This window comes from Megalops cyprinoides, chromosome 16 (assembly GCF_013368585.1).
Source record: "Megalops cyprinoides isolate fMegCyp1 chromosome 16, fMegCyp1.pri, whole genome shotgun sequence".
Taxonomy (NCBI): domain Eukaryota; kingdom Metazoa; phylum Chordata; class Actinopteri; order Elopiformes; family Megalopidae; genus Megalops; species Megalops cyprinoides.
The window spans coordinates 6,991,890-7,017,090 of NC_050598.1; the positions used below are offsets into that span (position 1 = coordinate 6,991,890).

General features: G+C 44.6%; 1 protein-coding gene across 1 annotated transcript; it reads left to right on the top strand.

Moving 5' to 3' along the window:
- The first annotated feature begins 11,589 nt into the window (after window positions 1–11,589).
- On the top strand, window positions 11,590–23,360 carry ache (acetylcholinesterase). The gene is made up of 5 exons (XM_036548937.1): window positions 11,590–11,823; window positions 15,834–17,320; window positions 18,262–18,454; window positions 19,003–19,181; window positions 21,781–23,360. The coding sequence occupies exons 2-5, from the start codon at window positions 15,904–15,906 to the stop codon at window positions 21,900–21,902; spliced, it is 1,911 nt and encodes a 636-aa protein (XP_036404830.1). The 5' UTR covers window positions 11,590–11,823; window positions 15,834–15,903; the 3' UTR covers window positions 21,903–23,360.
- The last annotated feature ends 1,841 nt before the right edge of the window (window positions 23,361–25,201 follow it).

Genomic DNA, 25,201 nt, shown 5'->3' on the forward strand with positions numbered 1-25,201 from the left:
ACAATATTTCAAAACAGTCAATACTTAAGTATAAATGTTTTAGCCAGTTATTGGTCACAGTGAGCGGCATAATTTGTTCCATCTTATGTGGCTTTTTGCCTGTAAGAATCCTGCTGAGTTTGGCAAATTTTAAACACCAGTGTAAAATTCATATTTTATGGATATGACAATAAGCATTACAACTGCATTTTAGGATCTGATTTCCCTGATTTCCATGTCTTGATGAGAGCATAACCATTCATTGGTTTAATGTTATGTCAATTTAGAAGGTATAGCACCCCCATGAGGTCAAATTAAGTAAATGCTTGTCTAAAGGCACTACACCATGCACTAAACCTGCACATTATGCATGTCTATTCTCCAGTTTGATGGACATGTGGCAGCCATGTTGTTTTGCCCACAGGCTTTGTTTTGATAACCTTGGTAGATAGTTATACAGAGATGCAGCATATGAGACAGCCCTCCATTTTGTCTAGTTCATGCTTATGCTTGATTTGTGCATATAGAGTTGTGAAACTGCCTTGTGTTTACTATATTTTTGTATGAGAATTTCTTCATGCTTATGCATGTTCAAATCAGCTAGAACAGCATTTCCCAAACCTCTTCTGGAGGAGGTTCTCTCCCTGCTCCAACACAGCTGATTCACATGATCAACTTGTTATGAACTCCTGAAGCAGCTTAATAACAAACTGATCATTTAAATCAGCTGTGTTGGAGCAGGAAGAGTTCTAAAATATGCAGGACAAGGGGTCCTCCAGGAGAGATTTGGGAAACGCTGGGCTAGAACATCCTCACTCTCCACAATCTGGATTCTTCTGGACCTTTATGTGGACTTTGATGCAGGGCACCACACGCTCCTTTGTCCACCCTGGCTACATTTAGGAACTCAGGTACAGCCCTTCAATGGGTTGAATCCTCCCACTCTGGAAGCTCCGTCAGGGTCTCCTGGAATGGTGTTTTGTTTAGACCCCACAGCCTACCTATGGGTGTCCCTCAAGGTTTTCTTGGCTCTTTACATGCAGTTTCGTGGCTCTGTTGTCTTCACTCAGAGCTTTTTGTAGCACTTCCATGCTGAGGGGAGGGGCGCCAGAAAAGGGGGAGCAGGGGGGTATGTGTCTGGTAATATACACGGCTTGAAGTTATGTTTGGATTGAATTTAGAAAAGTTAGAAATGGGTACCAAATGTCTTCAAAGGCTGATATTTGGTTCTTTTTGTGAGCATTACTCTTTTCCATTGAAATGTATTCTGAAATTAGATTAGTCCAGTGAGTGATGTGACAGGATTTCCTTGATTTCCAGTTTTGGAGGACTACTTTCTTAGCGACAGTTAGAGAAATGAGCAACGGATTCCTGAGTTTTGATGGGATGTGAACTTTGGAGATATCACCAAGGAGACAGAGTGTTGAGGATGGTGGGATTCTGTAGCTCAGGATGGTGGAGAGTGTCTCAGTAACCGAGATCCAGAAAGACTGGACTGGTTGACAGAGACAGATGGCGTGAAGATAGTTGTCTGTGCTACCTGAAGTGCATTGTGAACAGATATCTGTGTTGGCTAGTCCCATTTTAAACTTTTTACTTTGAGTGATGTGAGTTCTGTGAGTGACTTTATATTGTATGAGCTGCAGGTTTGTGTTAATGGTCATGGAGAAGGTATTCTTACAGATTTGTTCCCAGATATCAGGGTTGGGAGAGAGGGTTAGGTCTGCTTCCCACTTGGTTGTTGGTATTGTTATTATATTATTTGAGTTGGAGATCAGTATATATAGTTTGGAGGTTAATTTTTTAGAGTTATTGATTTTCATGAGTTCATCAACTAATTGAGAGGGTTGTAGTGTGTTGTTGGTTAAACTGGTTGTTGTCTTTAATTCTGAATCTAAGTTGATGATATTGAAGGAATTGGTCTCTCCCAACCCCATATTTCTGTATGAGTGTGTTGAATGATATGAGTTGATGATTCTCAAACAGGTGGTGAAGGTGTGTGATTCCCTTTTGTGCCCATGTGGAGAAGTAAATAGGTTTGTTCTGTAACATGAAGTCTGGGTTGTGCCAGAGTGGGGTGAACTTATTTAGTGCTAGTGATGATTTAGTGATTTGATTTGTTTTCCACCAGGGTGTCAGAGTTGTGGAGATAGTAATGAGTTTACAGTAGTTAGATTTTTTGATTGATTGTGGGAGGAAGGGGAGGTCTGCAATTGAGATGTTTGTACATTGGTTTTGTTCTAGTTCCAGCCAGGGGTAATTGTATTTGTGTATTTGGATCCATTTGACTAAGTACTGTAATTGATTTGCGAGGAAGTAGTGAAGTTTGGTGCCTCGAGCCCACCATATGATTTTTTATTTTGTAGTGTTGAGAGTGAAATTCTGGGTTTTTGGTTTTTCCAGTAAAATTGTGTTGTTAATGAATTGAGTGTTTTAAACTATTTATCTGTAGGGGTAGTGGGGATCATAGAAAATAGGTAGTTAATCTGGGGTAGGGTTTTCATTTTGACTGCGGCAATTCTTCCGATAAGTGTGAGAGGGAGTTTGGTCCAGCATTTGTAGTCGTCTTAAATTTTTCTGAGGAGGGGAGTATAATTGAGGTTAAAGAGCTCTGACAGCCTGGGGGAGATATTAACCCCTAGGTACCTAATGTTGTCAGTGTGAAGAGAGAGGGGAGAGTCCTGAGCTCCAGAATCCCAGGCATCCTCTGAGAGGGGTAATACGACTGATTTATTCCAGTTGAGTATTCCACTGAGTTATTCCAGTGTAATGTGAAATTTTTGAGAATTTATTGATGATATTGAAAGTTTCTTGAAGTGATACGTATGGGTTCTGTAAGTAGAGTAGTAGATCATCTGCATATAGACTGATTTTATGTTGTGTGTTGGCTACCTGAATTCCTCGGATTTGGCTGTTCTGTCGTATTGCTGCTGCGAGAGGTTCAATGAAAATAACAAAGAGAGAAGGCGAGAGTGGGCAAAAAACAAAAAAAACGGTTCTTCTCTTCTCAGGTTGCAGTGTGAGTTAGGCATGAAAATTCTTCCTATATGACATTGGAGGGATCCACCCCTACCTCACTGCATATTCCTAGCTGCTCGTCCAGGCCCTGATCTTCTTAAGCCTTTATTACTGTGACTCCCTCTTTGCTGGTCTTCCTGCCTGTGCCATTAAATCCCTACAGCTAATCCAGAACACAACTGCATGACTTGTTAACAACCTCACTAAATGTAGTCATATCACACCCCTCCTCACCTCACTTCACTGGCTTCCTTTTACTGCTCACATTAAATTCAGCACTTTGGTGCTGGCATACAAGACAGAGAGTGGAATCGCCCAATCATACCTTTGATCAATCTTCAAACCCTTTGCACCAGCCAGATAACTCTGCTTAGAAAGAAATCCCCATATTAAAGCATGAACAGATGCCAGGGGCAGTGAGGGAAAATGCCAGTTTTATATTTTAATTTCACCTGTCATTTGTAGGGAAGTATGATTGAAGTGCAAGGAATGATGTCACAACACATAAATTAACCAGCTAAAGCCATTAAGAGACTTATGCCATTGCTCAAGATCAAACTCATTAGAGTTTACAATAACCCAACATTTAATCCAGTGTCCTCAGATCCACTCAGAGCCCTCTAAAATTTATTGTTTTCACATCATGACCCACAGAAAGAGGCAAGAGGCAGGGAACATAATTAGGGAACACTCTCTGTTACAGATAATAATAGTCTCATATTGATTTATTTTCCACATTGTCTTGTTGTTCGAAAGCTTTTGAATTCACATGATACCAGTTAGTAGGCTGCAACTGTAGCGCTAATACATCAGTTTTTCATGAAATAGTGAAGTTTATGCCTCTACCCTTCTGTGCAACTATTTTTTCACTGTACAGCTAAATTTTGAGCTTGGTCACACCTGTGCTACTATATAAAATAGTAAGCGCACAGCCCTGTATGTGGAGGACACAGATCAGTGTTTGAACCCTGAGTGTTATCAGCATACAGAGCGGCTGGTTCTATGCAAAACAGGTAAACACATGCTATGCGTACCAACAATACAATCATTTGGTAGGTCTACCAAAAGATCGAAGCCCACCCACTTTAAAGCTGGCCAAGAAAATGAGCTGACCCAAAGAAAAGCAGATGAGCCACACACAATTAGCATTTAATCATTGTTCATTCATTTATATTTATGTATAGCCTTGTAAAATGAAAAGGTGTTATTCTGTAAATCAATATCATGTAAGTATTTTAGCAAAGAGCTTTGTATGTGGACATTCCTCCTGCCATCACATTTTGAACCCCCACTTTGTGGAAATAATCCATCGCCCGTCAACCCTTGTCAGGCACTCTCTCCCCATGCCCCCATGAGCATGTTCATGAATGCAGGGGCACTCAATCTTTCAACAACAGACTGAGTGGATTGTAATGACAAGGCACCTCCAGTGCCCATGACTGGATTTCATCTGTTGAATGAACATAGAGTGGCAGAACAGCATAATCCGAATTAAGCCACCCCGTTACATGTCACTCTTGGAACCACAGAGTGAAATTAACAATGAAATCTAACTGAAATATAGATTGTAAATTATGAAAATTGGTAGACAAAGGTCTGACGTTATTAGACAATTTCGGTGCTTCAGGCTTGAGATGCGTTTCCTGACAGCAACCACCAGGGGGCGAGTTAATCCTTTTATTTTACTACAGTGGAAAAAAAATCAGATTCTCTTCAAGTGAATGGCTGATTTAAAAAAAACTGCAGGGTTTCACAGATATAATCCTCAAGTGATGTCAACATGGAATGTCTCTTTTGTATCTCTCCTGTATGTTTCTGTGTTTTGACACATTTTTATATAATATGTGCCAGTAGGACACTTCATTCTGTGCACATATGCAGATGAAAACATTGTGTGGATTTGATTAATTGACTATCCGAGACATAGCATGATGCGCTTTATTGACTTTGACTGATGAATAAGCACTATATTGTATCATTAGTCAGAGGGGTGATTGGGCGCAGCTGACAAGGTGACTTTGCCCGTTGAATCTCAAGCATGGTGACATGGTGTACTGAGGATGTTCGCAGCCACCAAGTTCATATACGCACTAAGCAAATTCACAAAGTCAGATGAACTGATGAGGGTAAACAACTGGTAACATTGCGCTGACAAACCTGTTATCAACAGAATGTCTGCTGTGATAAGTCACTATCCATGGGCATGTGTGCCCGCCATGCCATACATCTGTTTTTCACCAGGGTATAGTTAACTTGTGTGATTCTGTCCCCTTCCACTTGTAGAGTATGGACAAGCATGTGCCTCCTCTCCAGTCTACAAGCTCTACACATTCCACATCCATCCACAATCTCATCCCACAAATGTCTAGTTGGGCTTTGACCTCCCATGGCATGACTGTGATCTCACGAGAAAGCCGCAGCAGTGGGAACAGCACAAGGACTCCCTGCTGGCCTGCTGCAATGCTGTCAGGAGACCCCTGGAAGGGCAGCAAGGCTCCACAACTGCCAAAATATGTCAAACATGATGCACAAATGCTCACCTTAAGGGATAAAGTTATTCTGTATGCTCATTTGTCCCCTGCATTGTCCCCCTTCACCCTGTCTCACCCCCTTATACCTGTTAAATATTCCACATGCGTTCATCTCTCATTCTTCCCTGCTGCAAGCCCTCCTCTCTCAGTGCATCCTTATTACCAAGGATGAAGAGATCAGGAGCCCGGTAGTTTTAGAGGGGAGGCAGAGCGAGAGAGAGAGAGATTGATGTGTCCAGCCAATTGCTAGCAGTCCGGCAATTAGATAATAGCCCTGGATCAGCACACTGATTCCTTTAACGACCCTATTATAGATTACCCTGAGAAAGCTCTTTCGCTCGGCCCCTCCCGCTCCCACCTTGCAGTTTCTGGCCTCTCTCGGTGCATTAGGTATATGGATTCTGTGGGCCCTGCTGATGTGGCAAGAATGAGGGCCCCTGAGGTTCTCTCAGAGTCTTGGCTTTTTCGCCAGCGAGGCCTTCTTTTTTGGCCATCAAGTCATTTGAGGTGTTTTTCTTTTCCATCTCCTGGATGTTATCCAAGTTCAGGTTTTTCCAGAAATTTTCCAGGAGGTGTGGGTGGGTTTGAGATTGGGTCCTGCCCCAACGTGTGTGGAGTGTGTGCCTCTCTCCAGGCTCAAAATTCTGGAAGGGTGTAGGTCATGACAAGGGGTACAAGCCCATCACATTCATGGGACTCTGTTGGCTCCAGCCCGTCTTTGTAATGACAAGCAGCAAGGCAACTGCTTCAGTGTTTTCAGCCCTTAGTGTTGAATTACCTTGCAGAGGATTTTGCACACTGCACACTCTCATAACAGAGAAGACCCTCAAACCACTGATTGCAGATCAGGGTGTACCTAAATATCAAATGTAGTGGGGAACACTGTGCCTCTCACACCTTTATTGCTCCCATTCAACCTGCAGATGGACCAGGTAATTGGTGTATAATCTGTCAGAGTATTGTGACCATATTCATCATGATAATACTATACCACACAAATGTGACCAATGTTTTTGTCCCTCCCGTGAGTACCCAGTAACTAAGTTCTTCCTTTGTATTGTTTCCACTTTCTGCAGCCCAGTTTTGGGATTGGCAGTTGTATACAGAATTAGGCTTGTCTCACTGTGACAACCTCTGAACTCGCTCAGGATGCAAGACAAATATAATCCCTCAAATGGCTATTTTTGCACAGCGAGCCACACAGTGCATTACTGTGGAGTGGGCACTCATTGGAGGATAGGTGATGACAAAGTCACAGGGTGCCTGAGAGCAGTTCAATAAGGATACCCCAGCTGACCTACCCCTATCTCTGGTGAAAGGAGGGCAGTGTATCTCTCGTCTTTGGGCTCCCGGTCGTCACTGGCTAATGACACAGCTGAGGTGAAACCCAGGCCGTAGAGCTCAGCTTGTGCTCAATGCCAGAGCCTTAACCACCGAGCTACTTGGGAGCTGCTGCTGGTTTCCTCCTTTTAACCTTGAAGCTCCATTCCCAATCAGCCCCAAGCACATTCAGTGACCTGAGCTCATCTTATCCCAGCATGCACCTTGAGGTGACCTCAGGCTGTGAGGGTTACTGTCCTCTAACAGATGATTCAATTAAACTGTACAACAGATAACAGTAATGGATTGCATTTTTATAGCACCTTTCATGGTTCCTCAAGTGTTTTTCGGGGAAGTGGGGGGGGGGGGGGGGGGGGGGTCCTGTCAACCACCAGCAATGTGTAGCACCCATCTAGGTGAAGGGGACAGCTGTTTTGCACAAAAAATACAGCACATATCAGCTGAGCTGAGGGGAAGGAATTTATTTAGGCAGTGAACCTGGGGAAGATTAGACTTAGTCAGACTTAAAGAGACAGATTGAGATACTGGCCAGCACTCACCAGGGGAGACAGTACTTTCTGCAATAAGTGCCATGGGATCTTTAATAACTACAGCTAGTCTTGGCCAAAAGACACAGCACAGACTGCTACAGGACACTGTTCCTGTTCCTGTACTGGGGCATTGGCACAAAAACACCAGTTACAATGAGTGGAACAGTTTTCCCTGTAAGTCTATCACATCAGTGAAACTGTTTTCCCTGTAAGTCTATCATCCAAGCACTAACAAAGCCTAGCTCACCTAGCTCGGCCATCGGACAGGAGGAGGTTTCAGGTTTGTATAGCGGCTGGCTTTAATAAAATACAGAAAATAGCTCCTCTGAAAGGCACACAACACTACTCCCTTTATACTACCTGCCCCCTGGGTGTAATTCCCAGTGGTACCTTATTGTATCAGAATGAAGTATACAAGACCAGCCAAAATGGACAGTTTTAAGCTGTCAGCATTGCCAGTTTGCTTTAAAATCAGTCTCTTTCTGCTTGTGGCAAGCCTATGGCATGGTTATACTTATTCTTATCTTCCTTCATTGATCACTTCCCAATAACCAGTGGGGCATCTGTCCAGCTTGTTTGTATTGACCAGCGTAATAAATTCCTGGCATTCCTCCCTGAAATGCAGAAAGTGGAACACACACCACGGCATCCTGTTCACAGGTGTCATGTTCAACAGCAGTTATCCCACACAGTGTAGTTTGTCCTGTTTTAAAAGCACAACCCAACACATGATGTCTGGGTCCCCTATCTCTCAGCCCTTCTAATCTCACATTTCTGACTCATCAAAAAGATCATGGTCTTCAGAGGGTAGGTGACTGAAACCTGAAGTTCCTTCTTTCTAAGTAGCGTCTAAAGCAACACTACATAGGTAGTGGTAGTAGCAATTGTTGGTAATCGTGTAACTGTGTTGTCAGGAGATTATATTTTTAAAAATCACGGTCCTCTTTAAAGTCAGCAGTGCTGTGTTGCGGTCTGACAGAATCAAATGAGATAATGCAGAGCTCGGCTAGGACCGGAAACAGCTCTCAGAGCCAACACAGACATCTGCAGAGCACGCTCCCAGTAGGAACCAAAACACAATGCTGCTTCCACAATCAAAACAGGTTCTCCTGTAAAACGAGCATGTCGCGTTTTCTTAAAGGCACATTGTCTCTATTTCCTGCTTCTGTCTATGCTTTTTGTAGACTTCACACACACACACACACAGAGGCAATCAGATGCTAGTTCTTTGAAACATGTGCTGCAATGCACACTTACAGTCCATATACACAGGACATCATACACAGAGGACATTGACGTAGTTTGTTTACATTCTGCGTAAACATGACATAAACAGATGCACACAATCTCCCAAAACACCTCCGCTGTCTCCCTCTTTCTCTCTCTGTCTCTTTCTCTCTCTTCCTCTATCACTCTCTTTCTCTCCCTCTCTCACTCTCGCCATGGCTTGCTGCCTGCCTTCGTGTTGCTGGTTAATTGGTAATTGTCGTGATTGAATCACGGAGAATTAATTGTGGGCAAGGGGAGTGGCTGTGGATTTCAGGTCCTGGAGAGACAGATAATCAATGGCAACAGGATTAACACCAAGACTGCAAGCTGAACACCGGGACTGGAGATGCACAGACAGGGGAAAGAATGTAGACCACATTCAAACACACAGAGGAATTATATGAATTATTCTCAGAAGCTACATTTGATTACTATGTGTAGTCTGTCAGCAAGGTCTTAAAATGGGCAAGGTTATAAGGAATGTGGGACAGTTAAAGATGTCTACCAGTTCAAAAGAGGGATAAAAAGTGCAGACAATACAACACTGCTCATATTGTCTTTTTAGATGCTGTAACTCACTGCGATAGGGAGTTTTGACAATACCACCACACCTGCAGGGTTGCAGTTCAAACACAACTACATACGGAGAGTAAAGCACACATAGACATTCAACACACGGACATAAGTCAACATGTTCTGTACATGAACCTAATCTGATGTTTTCAGCACTCACCCAGTAGCGATGAGTCACTTTTATTACATTGGTAATTGCATAAATTCAAATCCACCGGGCACAGACACATAATCACTCATTCTCACTGTCGTACACAAACACTGTCTTGCTCACCGCTCGAGGTGCAAGGAGTTTCAGGGGACTGGATGAGCACGCCGGTCTGTTTGTTATCAAGCCACAGAAGGCTTTCAGTCAACTGGTGACATTGCCCTTCACAGAATGGCCTAAAAACTGGGCCAAGATTACAGCTTCACATGGTAACCACAAGTAGGGGGAAAACAGACAAGTTCAAAAGACACACACTCAAGGAATGATCTATTGATTGTACTTGCCATTATTATTATTCATTTGTTTGTTTGGTGGACACCCTTATGCAGATAAGATCTTGACTTACTGACTTGGCAATAAGCTTTATTTAAGGTCCAGTCTGTCCCCAGAAAAACCTGGAATTACATTTCAGTTGAACTAAGCTCTTTTTTTTCCACAGATGTAATTGCATCACAGCGTATTCCTTCAAATTATAGTGATACCACATCCATCCCCCTTCCATCAAGTCATAACTGTGGATCCAGCCATGAATATGCTGGCAGTGTGGGCTGCAGTCAGTAGGACAGAAATTCAGCTGCATGCCGTGACTGCTGTGATATATTTCACTGTCTCTTGGGAGGGAGTGTGGAAGTGAGGGTGTGCACTCTCTTTAATTACCAAATATGTAGACGACCCCCCCCCCCCCCCCCCAACACACACACACACACACACACACACACACACACACACACACTCCCATTTCCTTTCCCTCTGCCAAGACGTATCGACCAACATGTCCCTCACCCTTTACTTTTCGGACTCTCTCTCCCCCTCTTTTGCCCGCTTGACATTTCTCAAGATTAAATAAGGTCGCTGCAGAAAGAATGCTGACGGGAGGGAGAAAGAAAGAGATTGAGGGAGAGAAAGAGAGTGTGCCTCACTTGGTTCTCCTTCTCTGTATTGATGCACAGTTGTAACCCCTCACAGTTTTAGCACGTATAGTTTAGGTTAAATGTGCCGTTGCCTTTGTGTGTGCTAGTGAACCTCTGTGCTCTGCAGTCACGGGCAGTGCAGTAGTGTAGCTGTCACAGTGTTAAACCTGTGTGTTTGTAAGACTTGATGTATTAGAACTTTATGTATGTCTGCTTCCAGCTGCAGTTTACATGCTTGGATTTGACACCACCAATCCTGCCTTTGTGACCAGTATGTGCAATTTAATATAAAATGTTTGTCTTGTTTCAAGCTGATGTTAAAAACAACAGATTCTCACCTCTGACCACCGTTCCCCACCCACCCCAACACACAAACACACACCTTGCACTTGTACACACCACACACGGTTTGCAATGCTGTATCACATGGATCACTGTGTGGGGATGCAGTCGCAGTGTAATGTTTTTGAGAACTAGCGCATACTGGTCGCAAGCTGTGGGGTCTAGATCCTGTGCAGGATTTTAAATCACTGGGAAAAAGGTATTGAATAAGGTTTTTGTCAATATGAGGAGCATTAACAGAATATGTGGGGGATTAAGGTGCATAAATGCTCTGATAATAGCTACACCTATAATACAAACAACAGTTGTCACTTTCAATTCTTACATCAGTATGTTATCGAAAAACCTTCAATCTGCACCAAAACTAAACACAGACAGTAACAAACATCCTCCAACACGCCACACATTGCTTTGTCTTCCTTCCATGTGATTTCATACACTACACGAGCAATTCAGTGTTCAATTCAGTGTTCAATCTCTTACATATTTACATTAACATATGATTATTTATTACCAGACGTGTTTAAATTTCAGTTATAAAAACTAAATTATTCGGTCCGTGTACATTTAACTTGGCCATGTCTGACGAATATTTTGAACTCACAATTTATTATGTATCACTCTCAAAACATATGCTGACCAGATGCAAATATTCAATTTAATTACGTTTAATTACGTACTACAAATACAGTATTTGCCATTTGTCTGGCATATTGTCTCAACACTGTATTAACTAGCACCTTGTATAGTTTTCAGACTAATTGCAAGAGGCGCGAGGCGTTGGTGGTGGGTGGGTTGGGAGTGGGGGGGTTACTTCTCGCGAGACGATTCTCGGTTTTTTTATTATTTTTTATTTTTTTTTATTCTAAAGGGTTTATTATGGGCAATCTTCCCCTGCCGCTGCTGCAGTAGGACACGGCGTCGTGATTTACGCATAGTGCGGAACAAGGCTACATAAATCGTTTAAGTAAGACGCTACAACCTCTATCGCCCCCGTTCATTAACCTCGTTTCCTTACCACTTCGCCTCAATCGGAGATCCGGCTTGCTGCGCTCAAGGACGGAGAAAACAGAGAAGCAAGCCTCTTGGAAAAACAGCCAGGTTCAGACGGGAGTCGCCAGGTACAGTGAAACATGCAACTGTACTCTTGTTTTAAGCAATCGTGCGGAAGGTGTTGAAAATATAAACCGAGTATCACAAAACAGGTTTTAAGTTCGAGTTAGAATCATTTGTATCGTGAGGGTGACAAAATCAAAGATTTTAAAGAATAGGGGACTTGTGTGTGTGTCTGTGTGTTTGTACATGTATACGTGTGTCAAAGCGGCTGCATGCAGTCAAATGTGTTCAGGAGTATTGGTGTGTCTCTCCGTGCATCTGCTCCGTTAGCAGATGTACTATGTCTGTCATCTACGTGCGCTAAAATTGTTTGTAGTTTCTACTACACATTTATTCAGTGACTATGTTATAAATGCTATTACCAAGTGCTTTATACAATTGCTGTTTTCATGTTATGGTGCATGTTTGAATTAACAGTGCTAATTGCGCTTGCGTCTGCACACATACCGTAGATTTTGAGTATAAGATCTTGCATTTTGGCATTTGGATTATTATTACAGCTGTTGTTCAGCATCAGTAACAGCATTTTTGCAAGGAAGTTAACTATATTAAATTGTGTTGGAAAGATAGGGAAAGTATTTGTTTGCAGTCACGAAGCGGGTGATGCTGCAGCTCTTATTTGACAGCACGCTATAATTTAACAGGTATTGTGCGGAGTGGTAGCGTGGTGTAAGAGACTATGCGTCGCTTTAAGCGACACCCAAAATCATGGATGGACGAGTGTGTTTGTGAGTCTGGATGGGTGCTGTGCACACATGCACGCACGCACGCGCGCTGCAGCCTTGCCTAAAATTAAGTCTTGTTTACGTTAAACAGCACCTGTCTCCAAGCCGCGTCTCTCTGCCTTTCACCGTTAAGACCTCCCATACTCAAGTTGGATAGGCCTCTAAATCCCTCTGAAAATGTTGATCATATAGGCCTTTGAAAGTGTCCAAAACGGTGCGAGTGACAGCAGGCAGCTGAGGCCACGACTGATATGGCTGTTTAACTGGGCCTATACGTTTTTATTCATTTAGCTGGTATTCCAGTAATGATTTCCGTATCTTACTGCGTCGACTCGACGCCGCTCGGGTTAAATATTCAGTTACTTGGGTTCATGCAGTCTGCCGACCAGTTAAAAATTTTGAAAACGATTATGTTTGTTTAAACCTGACTTTACTGAAGTAATTTCTGTCTACCAGAAGCCAAAACGAACTGTTAGGCTACGGTCTATATTTAAAGCATGTGATGTCAGAATCCTCGGAAATACTGTAACCCGGGCTGTTAACGGAAGGCATCACTTCAGTCTAGTATCATAAATATGTCTGGAAAAATGATACATTAATGTTCTAATGTTCTAGGCGAAGTGCTTAGACGTCTAGCAAATAAAAATGCAATGAAGAAATAGATCATAACAATAAATGTAGGCAATCATACTTTGCTAGCTGTACTAATCGATAAATATAGCCTGTCGCAGGTTTTAAAGTATAATAGCCCCCAGTGACTTTTTATAATGTTTTAAAACTTAAAATCGCTTAATTACTGACAGCTCATTTAAATCCGTTTCAATAATAGTACGATGTTAAATAAAGACACTGTCCGTGAAGGCTAGCTACGTTTTGAGCCACAACACGCCGTCAACACGTTTGAGCATCAAGCCTGCCGTCCTGTAGAGAGTACCCAGTCTAATTTCTCAGTACATTCTTTTATAATCAACATGTTAACATATTATTTTCGACTACCGTGTCATGGGTCTTTTTGTAATTGCATGTATGTTGACACAATCATTTGCCGAACGTCACAATTGCTGTAACCTTGCTTTGAACAGTACAGTCCCATGGGCGCATTGTGACTAAGGTTTTGTCCCATAGACGCCGTCTTCAGGTCAGGAATACAGGGGTACAGGATATAACTGAAATTATATCCTGCTGTTCCCCGCCATCAATATTGATCATACTAAGGGGTACGCATGGACTTTGATTCGTTTAGTGAGTGTTAGAAGTAGCCTACTTTAAGGGATGATAATAATGCCTTCTTCGGTTGCTTTATTCCAGGCGGTGTGTGTGCTCCTGTGAAATATTAGATGGACGCAGCGCGAACCGGAAAATTCCAGCGATTCCCGTGCCGCTCGTCAAACTGTCAGTGTTTTGAAATGTACTGCGCTGTCTGTCATGTCACGCGGAGTGACAGATGGGAGCGGGAAGAGTGTGCCGCTCGAGCCTGTGTGGCATTTAACTCTCACAATTTTTGGAAAAGTAGAATAATATTGTGTTTTCTGCCTTTAGCGCTTAATCCCTGTTAATATTACTGGCTATTTAAAAGAGAGATGAAGTTTAATGTCACTAGCATGGGCGTGATGTCAGCTTGTGTTAGACTGTTAGCTGGCCTGTTTTATTTCAGAGGAAAACAATGCACGTACATTATTTAGGTAAAATTGAATCATTTCAAATTTAAAGGAAAGTGTAAGACAGAAGGAAGTGGAAAGGAGGAGACTGAGGGAAAAGACTGTTACGAGGACAGAAATGAGCATATAGATATAGGAAAGATAAAGCCAGCTACAGGCAACAGATGTGTACAGAGAGAGAGAGAGAGAGAGGGGTGAAGATGTGGGATGCTGATGAAGGATGCAGAAGGATGTCTGGGCTAAGGTTACCATAGGAACAAGACTAGAGTTCAAACTGAGGCTCTGAGGGTGAAAGAGAGAGGCAGTCACTGGACAGTGGCGCCAGTGGGGGGTGGAGGGGGGGTGGGCACATCTGTTTATTCTCATGTGTTTCCAGAACATAAACAAAACTATGATGATGTCATCTGTAGATGATCCCGTTCAAGTGCAAGCATGTGTTGTGAGACATGTTTCAAACGTCTCAATGGTGACTTACTGCATCCACACAGTGTGACAATATGCACATGAGGGAGAGTATATGAGACTGACTGTACACTAGTGTGTGTGTGTGTGTGTGTGTGTGTGTGTGTGACGGCGTGTAATCCCAGACTGAAAATGATCCCCCTGTGAACTTCATACACAGATTCCGGGTTCTAATTTGAGACAGGACACCCCCTCCCTCCCCTCACCCCCATTTCCGCCCCTCAGCTGTCCTTACAGATATTAATAACTCCATTGAGACGCACTGACTCGTGTTCTGCATCCTAGCTCCTGCTTTCCCACACTCTTTCCCATGTTTCAATACTGCAATAGAAGATACCCTACAGTAAAACTACACAATTAAGGAAATGCTATGCTTGAGTAGGAGAAACGTACATTGTGTTAGTACAACTGGTGTTTGATTTATGTATCTACTACCCAAAGGTTTGAAAAGTAGCCCACAGAATACCAAAGGTTTGAAAAGTAGCCCACAGAATACTATTTGTTCAACAGTATTAATCTAAATCTCACTCTGTATGTGGGTGCTTGTGTTCCAGTCTGTCCTCCATTGCCATGCAAAAAGCAGAAGCCATCAGGTTGATAGCCTGTTTCCATTCATGGTGGATGACAAGGCATGGGCAAAATATGAAAGCTGGTATTTGGGAAATATCCTGTTGACCTTTCAGGAAGGTGATTGCAAAATAAACACAACAATGCATTTTTAAGTATAAAGAGGTAGACATGGAAAGAGACGATAGAGAGAAATGACACCCCCAGAATAGAACCCCACACAACTGAGGGGGGGGGGACAGAAATAGCCCGGACATGCAGCTGCCATCCAAGTCACGGACCCCGATCCCCCTCTGTGCCCCTACACTAATCCCATCACCACAGCAACCACACAACACTGTGAAAATACAAACAACAACAACACAGGTGTGTCCCTGTATGTGTGTGTGTCTGTTGGTCCGACTGTGGGTCATTTGATTGGTGATAACTCTGAAGTGGGGTGAACCTCACAACAATAAGGGCACTGTTCATGCAAGTGTCGCTCTCTTTTTTTCAGCACCCATTCTCTCCATTTATATCTGCTCTTATTTATAACTGCTGTACACCTTTTGTTCTGGAACTATCCTCCTCTTAATCTCTCTCTCTCTCTTTTCTCCTTTGCAGAAAGTAAACAGTTAGACCCGACAAGGAAAAAACAAATTCCACCGAAAATTAAACCAAAAAAGAAAACAGCATGAGGACCTCCCCCCTCTTCCTCTTGCCTGTCCTCCTCCTCTTTCTCCTCCCCTCCCTGTCCGTCTCCCAGAATGAGAATGACCTCACCGTGATGACCCGCCTAGGGCGGGTGCGGGGCGTGCGCCTGCCTGTGGCTGACCGAGGTCACGTGACAGCTTTCCTGGGCATCCCTTTCGCTGAGCCCCCCCTGGGCAAGAAGCGCTTCCGCAGGGCTGATCCCAAAAAGCCATGGACGGGGGTCTTCAATGCCAGTTCCTACCCCAACGCCTGCTTCCAGTACGTGGACACCTCGTACCCAGGCTTCCCCGGGAGTGAGATGTGGAACCCCAACCGAGAGATGAGTGAAGATTGCCTGTACCTGAACATCTGGGTCCCCGCCTCCCAGCGACCACACAACCTCACCGTGATGGTGTGGATCTATGGGGGGGGCTTCTACAGTGGCTCCTCCTCGCTGGATGTCTATGATGGGAGGTACCTGGCCCACACGGAGAAGGTCATCGTGGTCTCCATGAACTACCGGGTGGGAGCCTTCGGGTTCCTGGCCCTGCACGGCTCCTCCGAGGCCCCTGGGAACGTAGGTCTGCTGGACCAGCGCCTCGCGCTGCAGTGGGTGCAGGACAACATCCAGTTTTTTGGCGGCAACCCAAGGCAAGTGACCATATTTGGGGAGAGCGCTGGCGGGGCCTCTGTTGGCATGCACCTCCTGTCACCTGACAGCCGGCCGACCTTCACCCGAGCCATCATGCAGAGTGGTGTGCCCAACTGCCCCTGGGCGACCGTCAGCCCGGCGGAGGCACGGCGGCGAGCAACGCTGCTGGCCAAGCTTGTGGGCTGCTCGGGCGGAAACGATACGGAGCTGGTGGACTGCCTGCGCAACCGGCACCCGCAGGAGCTGATCGACCAGGAGTGGCAGGTGCTCCCCTACAGCAGCCTCTTCCGCTTCTCCTTTGTCCCTGTCATCGACGGCGTGGTCCTCCCCGACACCCCCGAGGCCATGCTGAGCTCTGGCAACTTCAAGGACACTCAGATCCTCCTGGGGGTCAACCAGGACGAGGGCTCCTACTTCCTGCTCTACGGCGCCCCCGGCTTTAGCAAGGACAATGACAGCCTGATCTCCCGCGAGGACTTCCTGGAGGGCGTGAAGCTGAGCGTGCCGCACGCCAATGACATCGGCCTGGAGGCGGTGGTGCTCCAGTACACCGACTGGATGGACGAGAATAACCCGATGAAGAACCGCGACGCCATGGATGATATCGTCGGGGACCACAATGTCATCTGCCCCCTGCAGCACTTTGCCAGGTCGTACGCCCAGCACAACGCCCTCCGCTCCCAGGCCGCTGCTGGGGCTAGTGGGGTGGGGTACGGGGCCGGCAGCTCAGGGGCGATCATCAACAGTGCTGGAGCCAACGCCCAGAGTGAGTGGAGGGGGGGAGAGTGCTTAGCGATGTGGGGGTCATTTTTTGGCATTATGAAGAAGCCGGATTTTATGATGATCGGGCAGATGGATCTGGCTTAGGAGGTGATTTGGTTTGTGAAAAATCTAAGGAATGCATTTTGAAAAAAAAAGTATGTGGCAAGGGGAGCCAGGGGAGCCTTTTCCTCTGTGCTCCTCTCTTCTGTCTCTTTCTTTTCTTTCTCTTCATCTGTCTCTGTTTTGCCTTCTCTCCCCATCTTGTAGCCTGTTAAAGGGGAGGACAGTCCTCCAGTTTTTAAATCAAAGATTGGGATGGTGGTTGTTTTTACTATGTCTGATATGTTAAGATTTTGCAGTGACATCACAGAACTAAACATGGTAGCCATGCTAGACAGCAGATCCATATGTTTTGTTACTCATTACTACGTATGTGCTTCATATTTTTCTTTAAATAAAGAAAGGTACTTCCCGAAGCACACATGATTAGTATTGCACGTTGTGTTATATGTGTATACATATACATTCTGTACGAGACATTAAAAATCAGAAATACACTGTTTGTCACCTAGATCTAAAAACAGTTAACAAAGTTAATTAAGATTAGCTAGAGAATGAGTTATTATTGGTCAACTAGAGCTATTATTATAATAATACAATTATACAGTCAAAGTTTGAGTACAGTTGCAGGACAGTTATGACAGTCTGTCTTGTGTAACTAGGCTTTGTGATGAATAGCTGAATTGCTGTCCTTTTTATAACCATCTTCATAAAAACAGCTTGTGTCAGTTTTCCTGCATTATTTGCAAGGGCCCCAACATGCAGTGTTCAAGCTTTGTAGTTTCCAGGTGCTGGTAACATAAATCTCTAATTCTCTTCTTTTTCTGTCCTCTGAAACTCCACCCCACCCCCCAAAAACAACAACAACATCAAAATCCGATGAAGGTGGCGTGTACCTCTACCTGTTTGACCACCGAGCATCCAACCTGGCATGGCCAGAGTGGATGGGGGTCATTCACGGGTACGAGATTGAGTTTGTGTTCGGCCTGCCGCTGGAGAAGAGGCTCAACTACACAGTGGAGGAGGAGAAGCTCAGCCGACGCATGATGAAATACTGGGCCAACTTTGCTCGCACTGGGTGAGGGTGGGTGGGGGTGCTGGGGGGGGGGGGGGTGTCATGGAAGCATTGGCAGTATAGTGGTGGATGTGTTTGGTGGATGGGGGGTATAGGTGGACAGGGTGCAAATGGAGGGCGGTGGTCTTGGAGACAATGTAGGTAAGAGGCACACAGAGAGGGAGGATGCTGGGTGGGGTAAGGAAGAGTGTAGACTTAATTGTTGAGAGCAGCTGAGTAAACTGTAGCCTGTAATGCAGAGTGTGAACTTAAGTATGAACTATAGAGAGGAATTGTCTGGGCTGTAGTCAAAATTACAAAGAGGAAGAGAGTGGACTCTAGCCTGTGCTACTGAGAGGAAGACAGGGCACTTACATGTTCATTTTAGAGAGGAATTTAATAAACAGTAGTCTATACCACAGAGAAGAAGAGAGAGGATAGTGTTCTATACTATGAAGTGGAAGAGCAGGGACCGTAGATCAGGACTGAGTGTGTGCCGACAGGGAAGGTGCAGAGGGTCATTATCCCCAAGAGAGATGGCTGAACACTGAACGGACACCCCTCTCCTCCAGGAACCCCAACATAAACTCGGATGGCACCTTGGACAACCGGCGGAGGTGGCCCCTCTTCACAGCGAGCGAGCAGAAGCATGTGGGCCTGAACACGGAGCTGATGAAGGTGCACCGGGGCCTGAGGACCCAGCTGTGCGCGCTGTGGAACCGATTCCTGCCCCGGTTACTCAACATCACAGGTACCGCTTTACCCCCTCCACCACGCACCAGGCCTGTTCAGCTGCCTGCAAGTGAGGCTGGCGGGAAGAAGGTGCACGACGCGGCTAACCAGTTTGCGGGTGTGTTCATTCCACAGGTACACCTGACAGAACATTCTGACAATTCATTAGGCCACACCGTTTTGAATTCATGCTATTATCTGTCCTCAGGATTTTTCTGTGAGGATGCCGTCTCTGTACTTTCATGACACATAACAAGCCCAGTCAGGAGCAGCTGCAAGAAATAACAAGCCATGCCTGCGTGTCACTTTACAAAGCTGCTACTCAGGTTCAGATCAGGAGGACAGGATTTTTTATGTGAAGGCATAAACATTTCAATGTTGGGTTAAGCATTCGATTACCTTCCCTGAAGTGGTCAAATAACTGAGTACTCAGCCCCCCCCCCCCCCCCCGCCTTCACCTGGGATGATGGGAAAAAGGTTAACGTCGCATGCTCTTCCTCCTACATAGGATATTGGAATGTCAAGAGTGTCAAGACCTGACATCTGTTGGTCCATGGGAAATGTTCGTTTGTGGGGGTGTTTAAATCTCACTCAGGTTTTTATTGGAATCTGAGTGAAAATAAGCCTTGGCACCTGGTGCAGTTGTACTTATACAGCTTTCCATGGTGTCAGTCCACTTGCTGTACAAGTGCACCCTGTGGACAACCCTCTGCAGGTCACCACCCCAATCCATCTGGATTGGGCTGCATGCCAAACAAGGAGATCAGGGACCCTCTTCAGAGTCTTTGTAATGACTCTTATTGGGTTTGAATCTACAACTGCTCAGCCATAGAACACTGTTAGAATGGTGTGTTGTAAGTCATACATGACTCTAAGCGCTTAAACTCTAAGCACCATTGTTCACACAGGGAAGTTAATCATTTCCATACACAGTGACACAAAGTAGAAGATGTCTGTACACCTTGGCACAGTTGTGCCTGCTACTCAGTCAAGTTTGCCGGTTGCCTAGTTACAGCACAATGGCCCAGGAATCCTGTGTTCCGTCAGCTTTATGTCATAATGGGGCTGTGAAAGAGATCCCCCCAGCTGCTGCCTGGGGGACGCCCGCCTCAGAAATACGGAAAAGATGACTGCACAGCGGAGCAGAAGCCTCCACACGGCTGCGCGCTCAGTGTTTTATCTTCACGCATCAGGAAACGACACACTGTGAAGACTTTATCGCAATGCCCGGCCACAGGGAGGACACACACAGGCACCATAACTATGTACAGTAGCCATTCTGCAGAGGTTGATATTGCCTCCCTGGGTGAAACACTGTTATGGAGAAAAAAAGAAGTATGTGGGGGGGCTTGAGTTATCATCAGAAAGAGAGAGAGGAGAGTGGCTGGAAGGGTAGGAGAGAAAAAGGGTGAGGTAATGAGGGAGAAGGGGGAGCAAGACAAAGGGTGTGTTTGGATTGCAGTAGAGAGCTGTGCTTGGTCAGTAAAGCAAATAGTGCACGGGTGACTTTGAAAGCTTTCTCTCACTCTCCTTCTCTGTGCCCCCCCCCCCTTTCTTTCTCATTGTCATTCTCCATCTCCTTTCCCCTTTTCTCTCCTTTCTGCAGTCTGTTTTTTTCTCCTTGTCATTCTTCCAAACCACGCTCCTCTCTTTTTCACTTGACCTCACCCCTCCTCCCTCCTGCGATATTTTCCCTCCTTTGCATTTCTCTCTGTTCTAGCCCAATTCCACTTTTCCCCCTAATATCTGTTCTTCCCTTGTAATTACTCTCTCTCTCACTCACTTACTCACTCACCTACTCAGCCACTCTTTCTCACTCATCCACGTACTCAATCACTAGCTCACTCTCTCACTCACTCACTCACTCACTTACTCACTCACTCACACTCACTCCTTTTTTTCATTTTGCCTAGTGATGACAGACAGCATTCTAAAATTCCTTTCTGTCTTCTTTTTGCAAAGTCCTTTTGGGTTTGGTTGCTAAGTGGTGAGCTGTATGAAGTCAGTCTCTTGCTCTCTCGCTCAACAATCTCCTCCTCCCATCACCTCCTTTTCATCTGCTCTATCCCTCTTTCCCTCTCATCCACTCTCAGAATAACTCAGAACCTTGTCTCAGCCCCTGTCCACACTCACCCCCTGCCCAAAGCCAACTCTTGGGCAATTCAAGCCAACTCTTATTTGAAACATGAAGCAACACAACCTAATTTGGCTGATAAATCATTTTACCGAAGGCTGTCTCAACTTAGCCCGTTGTTTAATACTAATATGAAATACTGTGGAGTGACAGTGCATCAGCTCTCTCTGCCGGCTCCCACCTTCTGTAGTCAGTGCTTGTTGAGCTTATTTTGGTGCTTATCTCTCATTCTCCATCTCTACTTAACTCAAAGTTCTTACTCACCACGATGAAGATATGCTCATGTTAAAACGGCATGTGGGAGCAACTTAAACTGTGAATCCAAAAACAAATACGCAGCATCTGTGGCTAAATCTCTCTCCCTCAAATTCAAATTAAAATATGCTTTATTGGCATGACTGTTCAAAAACACAGCGTTGCCAAAGCAATTAATCTCTGTCTGTCCCTCTCTCCCTTTCTCTCTCTCTCTCTCTCGTACGCACAGACAATATCGACGAGGCCGAGCGCCAGTGGAAAATGGAATTCCACCGCTGGAGCTCCTACATGATGCACTGGAAGAGCCAGTTTGACCACTACAGCAAGCAGGAGCGCTGCACAGACCTCTGAGCAGAACATGGGAGGACGAGAGAGAGAGTGCATGAGAGAGAGTGAAAGTGAGCGGGTGAGAGAGAGAGAGAGACAGAGGGTCGGTTAGGGTGACTGCATTGCTCCATAATCTCTGGGACACCTTGAGACAGGTTAGCATGGTGCCAAAATACATAGTCACTTATCCGCACCCATTCCCAGCTGTCTCCGGTCTGCCGTGAGCTCGGTGTTGACTAGCTAAGCCGGCTGAACCAGGTGGCAGAGTGGAGTTTATCTGGGTTATTCACATTAAATTACACGCTGATCTAGGAGAAGTCCTACATCTCATCGGAAGCTCTGTCATGGCTTGCTTTGTTAACGTCTTTCAGTGTAAGGGAAAATGGAGGCTGACTGGTAGCAACGGGTTGGGGATTATAGAGCAATACTGTTACCCAAACAGCACAGAACTATTCAAAGGTGACTGTCTCTCACGTCAGAAGACTGAGACTGAGTGTATGTTGTGAAAGCGCGGGTGCACATTTGAATTGAGTGTGTGTGTGTGTGTGTGAGTGTGTGTATGTGGATGTGTTTGTGAGTGTGTGTGTGCTTTGTGTATGTGTGTGTGCATGGGTGCTGGTATGATAACTGATGCTGGGAAACCCTCATTCACTCTGATCCTCAGGATCCCACAAATCTGTTTTTTTACTTAAGGATTTTTTTTTTAAATCTTGTAATCTGTTTGATTTACAAAGGCGGCTACCACTAAGTGGCACTTTCTGTGTATTTGTGTATGTGTCTCTCAGTTTAGGTCTGTCCATCTGTTCTTTCCTATGGTCTTGTGGGTTGTCCACTGTCTGTATTTTGTGTTTTTGTCTGTCTGTGGGTCCAACTGAAACCATTGATCAGAAACAGGAATCAGGAGCCATTTATACGTTGTGTGCTAGCTAGAGAACTGCACTGAAACACATTATTAGACTGTGTGTGTTCGGGTGTGTGTGTGTGTGTGTGTGTGTGTGTGTGTGTGTGTGTGTGTGTGTGTATATAACTGCAAGTCTGTGTAAGTGTAACACTATAACATGCCAGTCCACAAATCCGTCTCCTTTGCATGGTCCTGTGTGTGTCTATCTCTCAGTCTGTCACTGTCTGTGTGTCTTCCAGTACTAACCGTGGCCACTTGTGCATCTCATTAAGACTAGTGTGTTTTAATGTAGCGGGGCAGTGTTTTTGTGAGTACTACTGATATTGTCTCTGTGCCAATAGCTCGATAGGACTCAGCCATCCCCCCTCCCTGAAGGAAGTGCTTCTCGTTACGCTAATGGAAGGAGTTTAATTTACTCAGTGCTCTCTAATGTGACAGTGCGCTGTGTCAGCCTTGCCCCTCAAATGGGACTGACTGATGTTTGCTGCAGTGAGGGGGTGGGGGGAGCAGGAGAGGGAAACAGGGTTATGAAATCCACTCCCTCCCCGCTCTTAGTGTTATTTATTGCCTCTGTTGTGTGTGTGTGTGTGTGTGTGTGTGTGTGTGTGTGTGTGTGTGTGTGTGTGTGTGTGTGTGTGTGAGACTGTGTCATTTCCTGCATGCATCCAATATAAAGCTGTTAGTGTCTGATTTTAGCTCCGTCTGGAGCAGGGTTTTTTCAGGTTCTTCTAATAACTGATGTTGTGGTGTTTGTAAATGTGTGGCTATCTGTAAGGACATCCATGAATCCAACCATCTGATTTGTCGGTCTTTGTCTGTGTCAGTCTGTCTCTGTGTTTGTGTGCCTCTCAATCAATCTGTCAGGTGTTATTTATTCTCTCTCGAATACACTGTGGAAGGGATCTGGATCAGTGCTGTAATTGGTCAGTGGGTCTTCCAGCAAGCTTTTTGATTGGTTGAGTTAACAGGCATGTCACTCCTTCTGATGATGACTGGAGTAATGTAGTTTAGCTTTAACATGTATCTAAAATGAAAATAATATTTAAAAATTGAAAGATTATCTTTAGATAATGAATTAAAAATCTTCAGTAAAGATTTAAGAGTGAAGGTAAGGTTTGTGTGTGTGTGCTTGTTTTGGTGAGTCTGAGTGACAGCTGCTCAAGCGCCTTGCATCCAATAAGAGGCCACCCTTTCCAGCTCCTCCAATAAAATCCCCCTGTGCATGCCCTGAGCCCACACCCCTGTCTGTATCCTCCAATTATTGTGACTGTTATTTTCTGTATCAATATATCCAGTACTGATGTGTAGAATCCATGCAGAGCAGTTATTTTTCTTATTACTGTCACTAATATCATTATGATAGCAACTCTGAGATTATGATGTTAGCAATAACTGAATATACTGGTTACTGAAAGTGTTTGATATTTAAATGCAATGAAATGTAATCATGACTTCATTTATGGTGAAATGATATTCATGATATGATGATGATGATGATGATGGTGGTGGTGGTGATGATGATGATGGTGATTAGTATTAATATTATGAAATGGCAATGTCTGGGCAATTTTATATAAAAGTGCCACATCTTCATGTGTATCTTTTTTATTTTGTTTTCTTTTCTAGCCTACATTATTTGTTATGGTCATTAATACTTGCCATATCAGGCTCTTATGTAGTCAATTCAATCGCTGACTGTAACATAATTCCTCACTTTTTCTATTGGTTGCAGATTAGCAGCAAATTTATTACTCTACTACTAGTAGTAGTACTACTACTCCTCATACTACTTCTTGTTGTGTAGTTTAAAATAAGAGAGACAAAACATATGTGGGGAAAATGCAATTTAACAACAAATGACATAAACCCAAAGGTCCAGCACTTGAATGGCAGGGCATCTTTTTGTTCCTAGCTTAGTACCGTAGGTCTGTTCTGATTTGTACACATTTGCATAATGAGTCCCACTTAAGTGCTTCAATGAGTAGCCCACTGGCAGCTCTGTATTTGCAAAGGTTTGCAATATACATATAATATGATGCCTACGTCTAAGCTTTCTCTCACCTATTGTTATTATTAATATTGTCAGTATTATTACTTTGTCAGTATTATGATAATTACTATTATGCATATTGCTCCAGACAGTGCACGCTGTGCCAAACTTGTCCTTGCGGGTTCTCTGCATGGTTATACTGCCCCCCCCCCCCCCCCCCACCCTGGGTACTGTATCTCAAGCCCTCCAACACAACCTCATTAAACAGATTAACTAAAACAAACAGCCTATGTGTCACTCTGTCTGCCTCTGTCTACACATGACTGTCTGTCTCAATAGCAGTGCATTTATATGTATTACTTTGGCAGATGCTCTTATTGACTGCAACATATAAAGGTACACATGAGCAACAGTGCATGCACAAAATGTCTG

What these genes read in the sequence shown, in the direction of transcription:
- ache (XM_036548937.1), top strand. Translation starts at nt 15,904, where the DNA reads ATGAGGACCTCCCCCCTCTTCCTCTTGCCTGTCCTCCTCCTCTTTCTC. An exon ending in GCCAACTTTGCTCGCACTGG is followed by an intron (nt 18,455 to 19,002) that starts GTGAGGGTGGGT and finishes CCTCTCCTCCAG; the next exon opens with GAACCCCAACATAAACTCGG. An exon ending in CCGGTTACTCAACATCACAG is followed by an intron (nt 19,182 to 21,780) that starts GTACCGCTTTAC and finishes TCGTACGCACAG; the next exon opens with ACAATATCGACGAGGCCGAG.